The sequence below is a fragment of the Equus caballus genome, chromosome 12, assembly GCF_041296265.1.
Source record: "Equus caballus isolate H_3958 breed thoroughbred chromosome 12, TB-T2T, whole genome shotgun sequence".
In the NCBI taxonomy this organism is placed as follows: domain Eukaryota; kingdom Metazoa; phylum Chordata; class Mammalia; order Perissodactyla; family Equidae; genus Equus; species Equus caballus.
This window is the reverse complement of record NC_091695.1, coordinates 30,525,500-30,540,861: the sequence shown is the minus strand read 5'-3', so window position 1 is coordinate 30,540,861 and position 15,362 is coordinate 30,525,500. Positions and strand designations below refer to the sequence as shown.

Below are 15,362 nucleotides of genomic sequence, written 5' to 3'. Positions count from 1 at the left end.
ATAGTTAAAATGTCCATTCTAGGGGCCGGCCCGGTGGTGCAGCGGTTAAGTGCGCACGTTCTGCTTCTCAGCAGCCTGGGGTCCACCGGTTCGGATCCTGGGTGCGGACGGGGCACTGCTTGGCAAAAGCCATGCTGTGGAAGGCGTCCCACATACAAAGTAGAGGAAGATGGGCATGGATGTTAGCTCAGGGCCAGTCTTTCTCAGCAAAAAGAAGAGGATTGGCAGTAGTTAGCTCAGGGCTGATCTTCCTAAAAGAAAAAAAAAAAGTCCATTCTACCTAAAGCAATCTATAGATTCAATGGAATCCCAATCAGAATCCCAATGACATTCTTCATAGAACAAAGAATCTTAAAATTCACATGGGTCAACAAAAGACCCTGAATAGCCAAAGCAATCCTGAGAAAGAACAACAAAGCTGGAGCATCACAGTGCCTGACTTCAAAACGTACTACAGACCCATAGTGATCAAAACAGCATGGTACTGGTACAAAAACAGGCACACAGATCAATGGAAGAGAACCGAAAGCCCAGAAATAAAACCACACATCTACAGACAGCTAATCTTCGGCAAAGGAGCTAAGAATATACAATGGAGAAAGGAAAGCCTCTTCAATAAATGGTGCTGGGAAAACTGGACAGCCACATGCAAAACAACGAAAGTAGACCACTACCTTTCTCCATACACAAAAATAGACTCAAAATGGACCAGAGACTTGAAGGTAAGAGCTGAAACCATAAAACTTCTGGAAGAAAATACAGGCAGTCCACTCTTTGACATCACACTTAAAAGGATCTTACTGAATACCATGTCTACCCAGACAAGGAAAACAAAAGAAAAAAAGAAACAAGTGGGACTTCATCAGACTAAAGAGCTTCTGGAAGTCAAAGGAAATCAAGATTAAAATGAAAAAACAACCCACCAAATGGGAGAAAATATTTGCAAATCATATATCCGACAAGGAGTTAATCTCCATAATATAGAAACAACTCACACAAATGAACAACAAAAAAAACAAACAACCCAATCAAAAAGTAGGCAGAGGATGCGAACAGACATTTTTCCAAAGAAGATAGATGGATGGCCAATAGGCACATGAAAAGATGCTCAACATCACTAATCATCAGGGAAATGCAAATCAAAACTACATTTAGGGGCCGGGGCCGTGGCCGAGTGGTTAAGTTCGCATGCCCCGCTTTAGAGGCCCAGGGTTTCGCTGGTTCAGATCCTGGGTGGAGATATGGCACCGCTCATCAAGCCATGCTGAGGTGGCACCCCACATAGCACAGACAGAAGGACGTGCAACTGGAGGATACAACTACGTACTGGCAGGCTTTGGGGAGAAGAAGAAGGGGAAAAAAGAAAAAAAAGATTGGCAACAGATGTTAGCTCAGGTGCCCGTCTTTAAAAAAAAACCCAAAGAGCAAAAAACTACACTTAGATATCTTACACCCATTAGAATGGCTATAATCACCAAGACAAAAAACAACAAGCGTTGGAGAGGTTGTAGAGAAAAGGGAACCCTCATCCACTGCTGGTGGGAATGCAAACCGGTGCAGCCACTGCAGAAAACAGTACGGAGATTTCTCAAAAAGTTAAAAATAGAAATTCCATACAACCCAGCTAACCCACTACTGGGTATTTATCAAAAAAAAACTGAAATCCACAATTCAAAGAGACTTAGGTACCCCATGTTCATGGCAGCATTATTCACAATAGCCAAGATGTGGAAGCAGCCCAAGTGCCCATTGACGGATGATTGGATAAAGAGTATGGGGTATATAAATACACAATGGAATACTACTCAGCCATAAAAAAATAGATGTAATCGTCCCATTCGCAACCACATGGATGGACCTTGAGGGCATCCTGTGAAGCGAAATAAGCCAAATGGAGAAAGACAAACACTGGATGATTTCACTCCTATGTAGAAGATAATCAAACTTACGGACAAAGAGAACAATTTAGTGGTTACAAGGGGCAAGGGGTGTGGAAGGTGGCCACAAGGGGCGAAGCGGCACACTCACATGGTGTCTGACAAATATTAATGTACAACTGAAATTTCACAATGCTATAAACTATTATGACCACAATAAAAAAAATACTTTTTTTAATTTAAAGAAACTAGGAAACCACTTAGGCTGCTAATACACTGGGAAGCAGAAATACGCTAAATCAATTAAACGTAATGTACTAGCCTTTTATTTCATTCTGGCTTTCTTCTCTTTTTCTTTCCAGTTCTTTCCGGTCATAATTCAGCCTTCGCAGGCACATAATTCCACACTGGAAGCTCTTTCTATTTACAAAAGAAACAAAATTACAGATGGAAACAGTCAAAAGCCTCCTAGCCAACGAGCAGGAACTGTGTGCAACGACTGACCTGTGGAAGCTGTCCGCCATCTTCAGCTGCCCGCGCAGGTCCTTCTTGGTGAGATAGGCCAGCATGCGCGCGTCCACCAGGCACTCCATGAAGTAGCTGCGGTATTGCGGGAGGCCCAGGCTGGGCAGCCACTCGTTCCCGATCCAATCATGGTTCATGTCCCCGTAGGCGAGCGTCTGCTTTCAACAAGCAAGTACGATCAGTTCAGGAAAAAGAACACCCAAGAGGTCACAAGGGCAGTTTAAATAATCTTTAAACTGGATTTTTAACCTATTACATATCCTTAAAGCTTAAATGAATGACAACACTGTTCTTTATCATTTCAAAATAATTTGATCTCCTATGTACTACCTTTTAAATTTGTCAGTAGAATTTTAACAGAAGGTATTATACCACTGAAAACCTATGACTCATTCGTGTTTATAAATTTAACCTATTTCCCCAACCACAATAAAAATGTAGCTGATAACACATGATCTTTCTGAAGTAATTTTTGTGTATAATACTATAACAACAAAGAATGATCATGACTCATGAACAAGTTTGAAGGATCAATCCACTGTACACAAAAATATCTGTGGCTGGTTTTAATTTTAACACTTTGTTTTCCAAATTTCCTCAACAAAAAATCTGTTAATTTCAAAATCCGTGTAAAAAGTGAACTGAAGGGGCCGGCCCCGTGGCTGAGTGGTTACGTTGGCGCACTCCGCTTCAGCAGCCCAGGGTTTCACCGGTTTGCATCCTGGGCCTGGATATGACACTGCTCATCAAGCCATGTTGAGGTGGCGTCCCACATGCCCCAACTAGAAGGACCCACAACTAAAAGCATACAATTACATACCAGGGGACTTTGGGGAGAAAAAGGAAAAATAAAATCTTAAAAAAAAAGTGAACCGAAAAATAGTTTTAAAAGAAGAGAGAAGCAAGACAACAACTGACAGAACTGAAAGGAGAAACAGAAAAATCCACAGTTACAGTCACAAGACCTCAACCCTCCTCTGACTCAGTCACTGATTGAACAAAGAAGCCAAAACAGGCAGACAGACCCCCTCAGTAAGGATCCAGAAGCCTTAAACAACACTATTGATCAGCTTGACCTAAGTGACGTTTCGTGGAACACCCCACCCAATAATAGCAGAATACGTTCATTTCAAGTGCGTATGGGATTCTCCAAGACAAATCTCAACAGATCTAAAGGGACTGAAATCATACAAACTATGTTCTCTGACCTCAACAGAATTAAATTAGAAATCAATAATAAAAAGATATCTAGAAAATTCTCAAGTATTTGGAAATTAGCATACGGCTAAATAACCCACGTGCCAAAGAAGAAAACAAGAGAAATGGGAAAATATTTCTAACTGAATGAAAGTGAAACACAATCTATTCAAAAATTGTAGGACATGGCTAAAGCAGTGTCTTGAGGGAAATTTATAGTATTAAACACTTATGTCGTAAATGAAGGAAGGTCTCCAAACAACAGTGTAAGATTCTACCTTAAAAAACTTGAAAAAGAAGAACAAATGAAATCCACAGCAAGCAGAAGGAAGAAAATAAAAGAGCAGAAATCAATGAAACAGAAACAAGAAAAATAAAACTATGAAACTAAAATCTGGTTCTTCATAAAGATCAGTAAAATTGACTAAGCCCTAGACAGAGTGACTAAGAAAAAAGAAAAGACGTACATTACCAACATCAAGAATGAAAGAGGGGACACACTATAGGACATAGACACTGAAAGGGAAAACTGTGAACAACTGTAAGCAACTTAGATAAAATGGGCAAAAGACATAATCTGTGAGAGCAACTCATAAGAAAGAGATAAGTTGTATCTTATCAGGACTCAAATTTGCAGTTATAAACTTTCTCTCACATACACATAAAATCTTTACCTTAAATGTCTTCACTGGTGAATCTTACCAAATATTTATGGAAAAAATAACAATTCTACACTATTATTCCCCAAAAAATAGAGAAGAAATGCCTAACTCATCCTATGAAGCCAGCACTATCCTGATACCAAAACCAGACAAAGACATTACAAGAAAACTACAGACCAGTATCTCTCATAGACACAGATGCAAAATTCCTCGACAAAATATGAGCAAATTAAATCAATAATAAATTAAAAGAATAAGCTATCACGACAAGTGAGGTTCATCCTACGAACATAAGGTTGGGTCAACACTTGAAAAATCAATGACATTCATCCTATCAATGGATTCAAAAGAAATACCACTATATCATCTCAAAAGATGCAGAAAAGGCATTTGACAAAATTCGTCATTCATTTATGGAAATCTCAGCAATCTAGCAATGGAAGAAAACGGCCTCAACCTGATAAGGGGCATCTACAGCAAACACAGGGCTGACATCACACTTAACGGTGAAAGACAATGTATTCTTCCTGAGATCAGGAACAAAGGGTCTGCTCTCACTAATTTTATTCAGTGCTGCGGTGGAACTCCTAGCCACGGTAACAAGGCAAGAAAAAAAAATCAAAAGCATAGGAATTGGAAAAAAAAAACCTGTCTTTATTTGCAGGTGACCTGATTAGCAACATAGAAAATGCACCTACAAACTGGCTGTGAGAACTACAGCGAGCTTAGCAAAGCGGCAGGACACAAGGCCAGGACACAAACACGAGCTGTGCTTCTAAATACTAGAAGTGAACTGGAAACTGAAATTTACAAAATGCCATTCACAATGTCATCAAAGTCATGAAATCCTTAGGGATAAATCTAACAGAACACAGCCAAGCTTTGTACAATGAGAAATAAGCACACACATTATATGTATCTACAGACATATCCAAAAAAGGCACTCGCTGCCCCTCTGTCCGAGACCAGCTGCGCCCGCAGGCCTTCTGCAGTCCCATCACGGAATCCCTGGACACAGTCCCTCTCAACTACCACCGTGCTCTGCCTTGAAAACACGGCCTCTGGTCTAATTTATCACTTACACCAACCAAGCTGGAAGAAATGACTCACACTCCAACAAGAATGCTCAAATTCGAACAGAAAAAAACATTTTCACTATTTTCTCTAAGCAACCATGAGTGGGAAAAACATCAAACATTTTCGGGAAATCATCACACTGTCATGTTTTTCACTCTTTCAAACCTTACTCTCATCTCATATGCCTGAGACTTACGCATGAGCATCTGGTCTCATTTCCTTGCCTGTGATTACGTATTCTTAAATGGGCACACAACGCAAAGATTTCTAAATAAGAGAATTCCATGGAAGCGGAACCCTCCTCCTTTTTGTTTCCTCATCATACACTCTAGTCACACTTCTTAAGTGGTCAGCGTCAGATAACGTAGGTCAGCGACTGAGGATCAGGCCCAGTCCAGGGAGCCCTCCATCTCCCGGGCCGCCATCAGAGCCTTCTGAAAAAGCCCTTGACACGGATCTCCATCATCGGACAACACCTGGGCCAGAAGAGGCAGCCACTGCCCAGGGCCTGCTAATCCACCACTGAAATGATCACAAACACACTTCTGTGATCTCTGTAAACTGTGAGGGCCGGCGGCAGGGACTGTGGCTGTCCCGCTCACTCCTGTGTCTGCAGCAAGCAGCACAGCCTCCCACAGACAGCCCACATGTGCCACTTGCTAAATGAAGGCACCCACGGCTCTCACCACACCTTGATGCTTTCTTCCCGAGGGCCCGAGGAAACCTTGAACCTCCCCTCGGCTTCAGAGCTGGCCAAGAGGTAAGGGCACAGGAGAGGAACACTGTGTGACCGCGGCCCTCAGCAGACCGGGCGGCCTCACAGAGCCCAGGAAGCCTCTTCACTCCTCTCATCTGGGGGAGGCGACAGCGAGAGCAGCTCTTGCTTACTAGGAACACTGAGTGTTGGCTAACTCTGCTGCCGCGGGCACAGCTCACCCGTGTTTGTATTTCTACTGCAGAGAGCAAACATTCCGCTTATTTAATTTATACCTCGTGCCCCGGACACAGGGAATTTCCTACTCAAGTGCTGACAAAGTTCTGCTTCCTAGTGTGAAATACACCGACATTTAAGTAATTACGAAATGCACCCTTTTTAATTCACTGATGGTCATCAGTGGCCTTGTAAAGAGGTAGCTGACCAGGTTAAATCATTAATGAGGATATTTATCTGGCGTAGCAGCACAGAAGGCCCAAATCAGGAGCAGAGGGCTCACACCATCATATTATAGCTTCTCTCTTCTTTTGTTACAAAGAGAGAGAGAATTGGCTTTACGTTGGGAATACAAACAGAGGGAAACTGGCATTTCAACCAACAACTTGTACTCAGGAAAATTCTGATTTGAAACTATCCTGATTCTTTTCAGACATACAACGATCCCGTGAGGACCCTGAGCGCTCTGCCCTCAGCAAGAGCCTCGGGAGACGCCGCCTGCTCACACCGCGCGGCTGTGCGGGTCCCTCTAAAGTGCGGCATGTCACACAGCAACGCTGGTGGGGTCACAGGCAGGGACACGGCTGTGTTAGTCGAGCTGTCTCAGAGGAAGGCTGCAAGACACGTGTGGCAGCTTTTTGTGAGCTGAAGAGCTGGGGAGCTGAAAACGGAAAAGTACATTAAGCAAGAAGAGGCTTAATTTCTGAGAATTCCATTAGTAAGAAAGCCTTTTGATCAGCACTTAGTAAAACACCAACACGAAGACCCGGACGTGACGTCTCCACAGCAACTCCTGTGCTGGAAAGTTCTCAGAATTCAGTTTTCCCACCGGCAGACCTTGCGGTTAAGTTACCCAAGCGGGTACTTAAATCCGCAATGTCAGGAGCCGCCGAAGCCCCAGGACCGCGTCCAGGAGCCGGTCCGCTACACAGAGCCGTCTACGCTAACCAGAACTGACACCACGGCCCCACGGAAGAGAGGTTCAAAATTGTCCATGAGACGTGCTCTTTAACTCTACGCTCTGCTTCCGCCTAATGCTTTCAAATCGTTAACAATATTCTGAAAAAGTTAAGATGTTAAAAATGTCAAGAAAAGTAAATTACGAGTTTTCATACGCCAATTCTTTTTGTTGCTGTACATATAGTGAAGAATATAGTATAGAAAGTCTCCAACCTGAGCCCAGCTTCCCTCCTCATCCTCCTGATGTTACGTGGTTAGGAATGAAAAGAACACAGCTGTTAGTATCGGTGAGCTTAGTAAGGCAAGCAGATCAACTTCAGAAGGTGCAGCGAGACGGAGGGGAAAGTTCGAGAAATCAAGGTATCATGCAAAACGCATGCAAAACAACAATCCCAGCTTCTCAGGCAGGAGCCGAGGCCCCCCCGGCAAGCACACTCAGTGAGGGAGAAAATGGGCCAGACCCTCAAAATGGAGTGTTCGGCCGAGGCCTCTCCCTAAAGGAGGTGTGAATTCAACCTACTCTAAAGAGAGAGGGCCTACCAATGTAAAGTTCCTGGAAAAATCGAAAATAAGACAAAATACGGATCCTATTTTATACATTTGACTAATACCTAGCGGAAATACTTATCAGGAACAACTGAGTGTAAAATGACCTTTCTGTTTCCCACAAAAAGGCCGGGAATGGTGCCGCTTGTAAGTGGGGTGCCCTGGGAGGAGGACAGGCTCGGGGCGGGACTGACCGTTTGTGGCGAGGCCGCGAGTGTTTCCATCTCCTCATGCGTTAACCAGACATTTCCTGTGGTCTACGGTGACCCAGGGACCACCACATCCAGGGCGAGGGAAGCAGTGACAGAGAGGAAGGTGGCAGACACGTGAGCCACGGGCACACAGGAGGAGCAGGGGAGGCGAGGCCCGTCTCCCCCTCTTCTCATTTGAGATGCCCACGTAGAAAAGGAGAGAATATCGACCAGCTCGCCCTTCTTAAAGAGTGACCACACCTAATTAATGCTGTGTGGTCAGCCACACGAGAAGAGCCCATGATTCCTAGAGCTGGATCTGCCCTGCTCACCCCCTGAGGTATGTGAAATATAAAGAGAAGAAAATACATTTTGCGCCTCTCAAAGTGTGAGTAATTCTCCAGTGCCCATCAACCCGCCCCATGGGAAAGGGCCTCAGCCCAGGAAGCCCACGCAGCCGAGCTCCGGACTGGGGGAGACGGCTCGGGGCAGGCGCTCCCAGGATGGGGCCTCTCGGCCTGCACAACCTCGCCGGGGGGCTCAAGAGGCAGGGAGCAGGACTGAGTGTGTCCAAAAGAAGGCCCAATCGCCACTGTACCGGAACACCGGCCCCACGTCCTGTCCCCGTCACTGCAGCCGCGGACAGCCAGGCCCCGCGGCTCTCAACGCAGAGCTTCCCGGGGGACGGGCTCTTCACCACTGGCCGTTAACCTCAGCTCGCAGGACGCGAGCTTTCTCAAGACAGTTGATAAAAACTTGGGGAAAACCACCCCAGCGCCTTCACTTGTAGAAAGGCCACTCTCATGTGAAATGATGGGGGAACAGGGACCAGATCGGATACTGCGACAAAACTTTCCACTGGGAGAAGAGCTGTCTGTGCGACAGGTGAGAACACAGGCTGATTGTCGCTACCACAACTCTTTACTAAGAGACAAAATCAAACAAACAAACAAAAAAGGCTCTTAACACTTTTTGTGCAAAGGAACCGAGGCCTGAATCGGGCCCTGACCTGCTACTCAGAGAAGCATGCCTGTGAGGCTCTTGGTTTCTTAATCAGGGTTTTTCTCTCGAGAGTAAACCAAAAGCTAAAAGCAGAGAGTGGGCACTGGGCCAATGAAAAGAGTCTGCACTTTAGGAATGAGGCGTTGGCCTGCCCTTATCTCCCAGTAACCGCTAATGTTTTCATTAGATTAGTTTTTAACGTTTCAAACAGGAGGACCCTCTTTAAGGACGTTCGAGGTCTCCCCACGGGGAGCAAACCGGATGAGCACAGGTAATGCCTGGTGCGTGAGCACACGCAGGCTAATGGACTGCTCAGAACCCTGAGCTCCCAGGGCCCTCAGTGCCAAAAATGGAAGCACCGAGGGGCCCAACGTCACATTAGAGTAAAACACTGCTTATAGCGCAACTGGGGATCGAGGCTTTTTTCCCTTCACTTTTGATGAATTTATGTTTAAATTTGTGATCGCTACTGTTGTTTTCAGAAACTCCTACTTCTATGTTACAATGCAGCCACTGAAGCCAGGCTGTTAAAAAAAGCATTCAATAAAGTATTTTTAACCACTCAGTTTTCACCCGTTAGAAGCTGTGACGTTTCTGCAGGCTGAAATTTTAAACCGGAGCCCTGGGTGTGTTTACGAAGACTTGGAGAAGCAACGTCAGGAGGGGATAAACTGCTTTCAGGGAGACGCACCGTTCTTGACGTAGGAGGGGCTGACGGACTCGTGAGGGACGTGATCGCCTGAATGGCCAGCCTCAGCTTCAGCCTGTGCAGAGGGTTGCTGATGCCGATCTTGCGCTGGATCTCCGTGTCTGACAGGGTGGACATGATAGCCCCACTTTTCACGTTGGCTCGGCAGGCGGCCACATACCAGGCTGGCAACCCAACCCAGAGCTAGAGACAGGAAATGTTAAGGCCAGAAGGTTATGCACAGTGTGTGAAATGGATTAACACGTTCACATGAGTCACATACTTGATCCAGGATCGAAAGACGACTATACCTCCAGCCAGACGCCAACAGTTGGCCCATCCCATTGTGCAAAAGGTAAACCTTGTCTCCGGGCTTCCTCGAGCAACTCATGCCTACAAATAACCAGACAGTCACAGTGAAAGACTCGATCACACGCATACAGGAAGCAAGTTAGCAGAGTACTCGCTCTATACACTTTCACAAGCATAGTAGCACATATCTCATTATTTTCCTTTCATCTTCTAAACCATCCACTTAACGGTAGTTTGGTACATGTCAGGAAGAACTCCTGAACAATGAAATGCTGACGGACTCGACAAGGTTCTCTGTAGAATCATCTCCTCGCAGAATTAAAGAATTATTACCCACTTTAAAAAAACCCAGCAGAGCCTTTGTATCCAAGCTAGGACATTCAAGCGAAAACATACTCGCTCTTCTCTTTCTAAACGATGAGGGAAAATATGGAGAAAGAGGAAACTAGACCGGGTCTGAACAGAGAAGCCTGCCTCTGTGGGAGCTTCACAAACGTTCAGCGTTCACACCACCAACACCGAGAACAATGTGGATTTTTAACACTAGGAATGGTCTACTGTAGCAAGCAAGTAGTGGACTGGATTTTGGCTGTTTCTCTTCCACGTTGCTAGTTAGCTAACTAGGTACTTGCTAAATTCAGACATTGGGTCATTTCTGTGGTTTAACCCACAGGCTTCAAATCCAGAAAATTTCAACCCGGACAGTTTCTACCAGGACCCCAGACGGAGTGTGAGCCTAAGATGCCCTGCGCTGACAGCTACCATGGGGCAGGAGGCAGGGAGGAGTCCCAGGGCCCTCGTGAGATCAGAAATATTCTGTAGGCCTGATTTTCAAATAGGCGAACTGGAACTTTACCACATTACCATCTTTGCAAATGATTCTGTCTACTGGGAACATGGCTATGTAAGAGAGAACAAAGAAGCTTCACGAATCTTATCTTACTGCTTTGTGCTGTTTACCTCCAAGCCTTTCTAAGACACCCTATTACTTTGACAGGGAGAGCCTCGGAGAGGAGACGGGGCTGCTCACCGCACGCGCCCCGACACCCCAAGTCATTTTCCATAATCATTTCTACAGAACACGTCGTCGAATCTTTTACTTCTAAAGATACATAACAGCTCTTCAACATATTGAAATGCTATTAGACTTTTCTTAAGACTATGAAGTCTATGGACAATTAAAGCTCAAAACGTTTCACACAGGATCTCAAGTAAGTGTTCCTTAAGTCACCCTTAGGCTTCTGGGGAATAACAGATATTGTAACTATCCAGGATAATTCGACCAGAGGATGCAACAAATATCTTAATAGCTCAAGTAGAGTTAACAAGGGGCAAACTTCTCTAGTTCAAATAAGCAAAGCTACTCATAAATAAAAAAGCAGCCAAGTCCACTGGAACTGCCGTCCCCCTGACACAGGAGGCCAATGCTGGACGGAGGGGGGAGGAGGGCCTCGCTGGGCGGGACCGACCGCCAGTGTGCTGAATTAAGTGCCACTTTGTGTTTCCTGGGGACAAGTTCTCCTCAAGGACAGTGGCTCTATCTTATGTAAACATGTCTGTGAGCCATAGGAGCCATACGAGCAAGACAAACACCTCCTCGGCAGACAGAGCAGGGAAAGACCTGAACCCTGACAGCACGGTCAAGGCCCAAGTCCTGCCCGCCTGGCCCGGCGGAGGGGCGGGGATGGCACTGGTGCCGGGCCAACAGGGCTTTCCGATCCCCACACTCTGAAGTGAACTAAACAGGTACTGAGTCCGGGGCACTTGGCAGAGAGTTCGTTTTTCATATGAAACAGACACTCACTGTACACAGGAACATAGGGTTAAAAATAGTCTGGTAATTCCATCATCTGGGGACTGGTGCACACCCTTCTGACTTCACCTGCAATGGTCGTTGGCTTTTATCAACAGCTTTCTCTAGTATGGATTACTTCTGGGTTTCACAGTGCAGGCCCAGCGCCCTGCTGAAAGGGCGATAAGGCAATGGAGGGAGAACGATGCATCTCTTAGATGCCGCCGAGAGAGACGCGAGAAGTGAGCGCGAGGGCAGAGGAGACCCCAGCTGGGCGGCCGGCCCAGGTCTCTGTCTGCTTCCAGCTCCCTCCCCTATCAGGCTAGTTGGTGACCTTGAAGACCCCACACGGAGCCAGATCCCTGCGTTATCACCCCAGGCAGGAACACCAGCACCCCCTTCTTCTCTGGGGGTGACTGTTCTGTCACGTGAAGAAGGCCCCTGCCCGTGGGAGAGGAGAGGGCAGCGCCCCTGGAAGCTGTGCAGGGTAGGGCGAGCACAGGATGCGGAGACCAGACTGGAGACGCCGGGGCCAGCGCCACTCCTGCCCTCTCTGGAGCTCGGTTTCTCGAACAAATACGCTCCCTTCTTGCTCGGTCTAGGAACTGCCTTTCCCTGCTGGCCACTGAGAACGGCCTCAGGCAGACGGCCGCTCTCCTTCGTTTGTGACTACTCATCAGAGCACTTTCTAAGAATCAACAGAACCACCCGTGTGGTTCGACTTCACCGCAACCAGAGATCACCACGAAGGCTGCTGAGTCCTCGCGACAGCTAACCGCCAGGGCACGAGGTCGTCTTCTACTGGCCCTTCGCTCCAAGGCCTGAAACCCGAGAGATCGAAGGCGGCGGGCCTCTCAAGTGCCGTGCGTTTCTCTGCATCCTAAGTCTACCCGAGGCACCCACCTCTGTTCTGCAGAGGCTGAGGCAGAAGCTGATATCCTGGGGCAATGAGGTGTATTCTGTGTGCCCAGATTCTACGGCCCCAAACCACTGTCCAGAGCAAACAGAAGACTCGTCTGGTTTCTGTTGTTACGTATTTCCCTCCTCTGCTTGGAGATACTGCAATCTCTGTCATCGCTTTGTCCACCCTTAGGATCTGCGATCTCCGTTTACAGAGAGCTACTCGAGAAACAAGGGCGGGGCTGCCGTCCCTGCGGGGTAAAGGGACGAGCGCTGGGCCTGCGATAGTCAGCCAGCAACTCGCGGCTGCTTGGCTGGGACTTGACCTCCTCCCTCGAAGATCATTCTAGACCCCAAGGGCGATTTTTTAAATACCTCTATACCAGGAAACTGATGTGCCATGCTTCCCAGCCTTAACATTAGAGTCAGAGGAGAAAGACATTCAGAAATATGCTAAATCCCCTGGGGAACAGGCACACGGATGAGACAAAGGTCATGTAACCCGTGAGTGACGGCGTGTGTTTTATAACTAGGACAGGACACGATGATGAAGTTATCTTTCATAACGAGAAGCGGTGTGGGCTTTGCTGACCAGACCCCAGATAAGGTGTACCATCCAAGCGACACACGCACCTCGTTTCTCTGAGGCTGACACGTTCAGTACCATGGCACCTTGCACCAACACCTGCTGGGCTCATGTCACAAACACGGCTCTACGGCCCACGCAAAGCACTACTCCCGCCATGGGGTGCAGCTCGCTGTCAGAGGCTGGGGGTGGGGGCGGCCAGGGTGAGGGGACCCGGGACAGCTCTCAGCAAAGCAGCACGACTCTCCCGGAACCTCAGTTCAGAGCCTGAGGCTGGTGACTGCCAACGCCACAGGCTGTAACACACGCTCAGCACAGCACACCCTCCGCCTCAACTTACCCTGCAACCACACTAGAGTCAACCAGGGAGAAACGGGAAAGAGAGCATTAGAACACCAGGTTACTTAAGGCGACGGAGTTCAGACAGCACCAGGGACACCCGGCAACGCTGTGGGAGCACCGCCAAGCGGACGAACACAGTGATGTCTGATTTCACGCCAGCGGTACCCTCCACGGATTCATTAAGCATGTCCAGCACCGAATGCGCCCACCACTCTCTTTTATGTACCTTAGACAAAACCTCAAAGTCAGCTCTCCACCGAAGTCACCAGGTTCTTGAAAACTCTCTAAAAGTGGATGTGTTTGGCTGTGTGACTTTGGCAGCTAAAGGCACACTTTTGAGGTAATAAAAAGAAATATTTCTGAGGACCGTATTTTGATTCTTACCTCTATAATGCCATAAACGTAAAACTGTATTTCAATAATACTTTTTCCGGATAACTCAAACATTTTCCCACAATTATAAATAAAGCATTTTTCCTAAAGTCATTTTTATTTCTGGTTAACTGACAGAACTAAAATTACCCACTGTAGTCAGACAAATAACCTCCATACTTTGAATTTTTCCCTAGTAACTTACTAGTACGTCCTAGAACTTGCCGTGCACGACCACAGAGTTCAGAGAACGGCCTGCCCCTAGACAGTTACAGCTATGGTGACACAGAAGTGCAGAGCCAATGCCATCACGGGGAACCCGGAGCTCCAGAGAAACCTGCCTACCACCCACCACCACACACGCTCCCCACGCAGCGGGAAACGGAGTCACGTGCCGGGACAAACAATAAAGGCTGTCTCCACACAGCCAAGTGCTCAAGCATACCTCCTGCGAATTACAAAATAAATTTAGAAAACAAGGGTGACCCAAACTTGGGCCAATTTGAATAGTTTGTGACCCTACAGGAACCATGAACTTCCGGGGACGAGGACCGAGGCGCACTGCCACAAACCTTACGGATTTTATTCCAGCATGTGCAAGCGTGTGCACTAGAACACGTCAGCAAAATCTAACGGACACATTTTTCCTGGCATGGCTCCAGGAGGCAAAAGGCCTGGCTGGGATACGTTTCACAAAGGCAAATGGCAATTACCCAAGTTACTTTAAAACATTTTTATACAGTTCAAAGACAGCAACGTTCAAAGCACGTTTTGCTGTTCAATGGTGTCTGCGGATTTCCATTCACGGGGACCTGAAAGACTGAGTATTCCTAGGGCATGGTGAGCAATAACAGAAACAACGGCACTTCGCCTGAAATAAGACCAGCAGTGGGCCAGTCAAGAAGATTAGTACGATTCTGAGAAGAGAACGAAAACGAGGCAGGGTTCACAAAAGGGAACCCAACCGTCAACTCTACAGCTAAAGGCACGTGGCCTCTAGGGGAGAGGGTCCCCGGGCCCCAGCGTGGTCCTCGGGGCGCACTGTAGGCCCAGGTGCCACACCAATGAGGCTGTCTCAGGGTACTTGAGTGGCCAGACGACCTTTCCTATCGTCAGACTGACCACAGAACCTACCAATCGTCAGCCTGTCACAACGCCCAGCTTTGCCATCTGACCACTGGCTCTCGCCCGTCTTGCCCATTCTCAAGGTCAGCGCTTCCCTCTGGGACTGCTAACTGCCCCTTCTGTCGTAGAGGGTGGTTCAGTTTCAGTTTTCAGTCGCCAGTTCACTGGGATACTGTCTCTCCCTACCTCGTTCATCTACTTAATTCTGGTTGACATACGGTCAACCAACACACAACCTGCTCCCGATCAGAACGAAGCCAGAGAAACACGCACACAC

The 15,362-nt window shown here is 47.2% G+C and overlaps 1 protein-coding gene across 1 annotated transcript in view; it reads right to left on the bottom strand.

Annotated features, from left to right (window-relative positions):
* LOC111775940 (liprin-alpha-1-like) overlaps window positions 1-15,362 on the bottom strand; it is a 100,945-nt gene that overhangs the window by 15,773 nt on the left and 69,810 nt on the right. The window contains exons 21-24 of the mRNA XM_070229133.1: window positions 9,968-10,049; window positions 9,660-9,860; window positions 2,382-2,557; window positions 2,200-2,297 (exon numbers count right to left, since the gene is read on the bottom strand). Coding sequence (XP_070085234.1) covers window positions 2,200-2,297; window positions 2,382-2,557; window positions 9,660-9,860; window positions 9,968-10,049 — 557 coding nt within the window. The remainder of the gene's footprint in view (window positions 1-2,199; window positions 2,298-2,381; window positions 2,558-9,659; window positions 9,861-9,967; window positions 10,050-15,362) is intronic.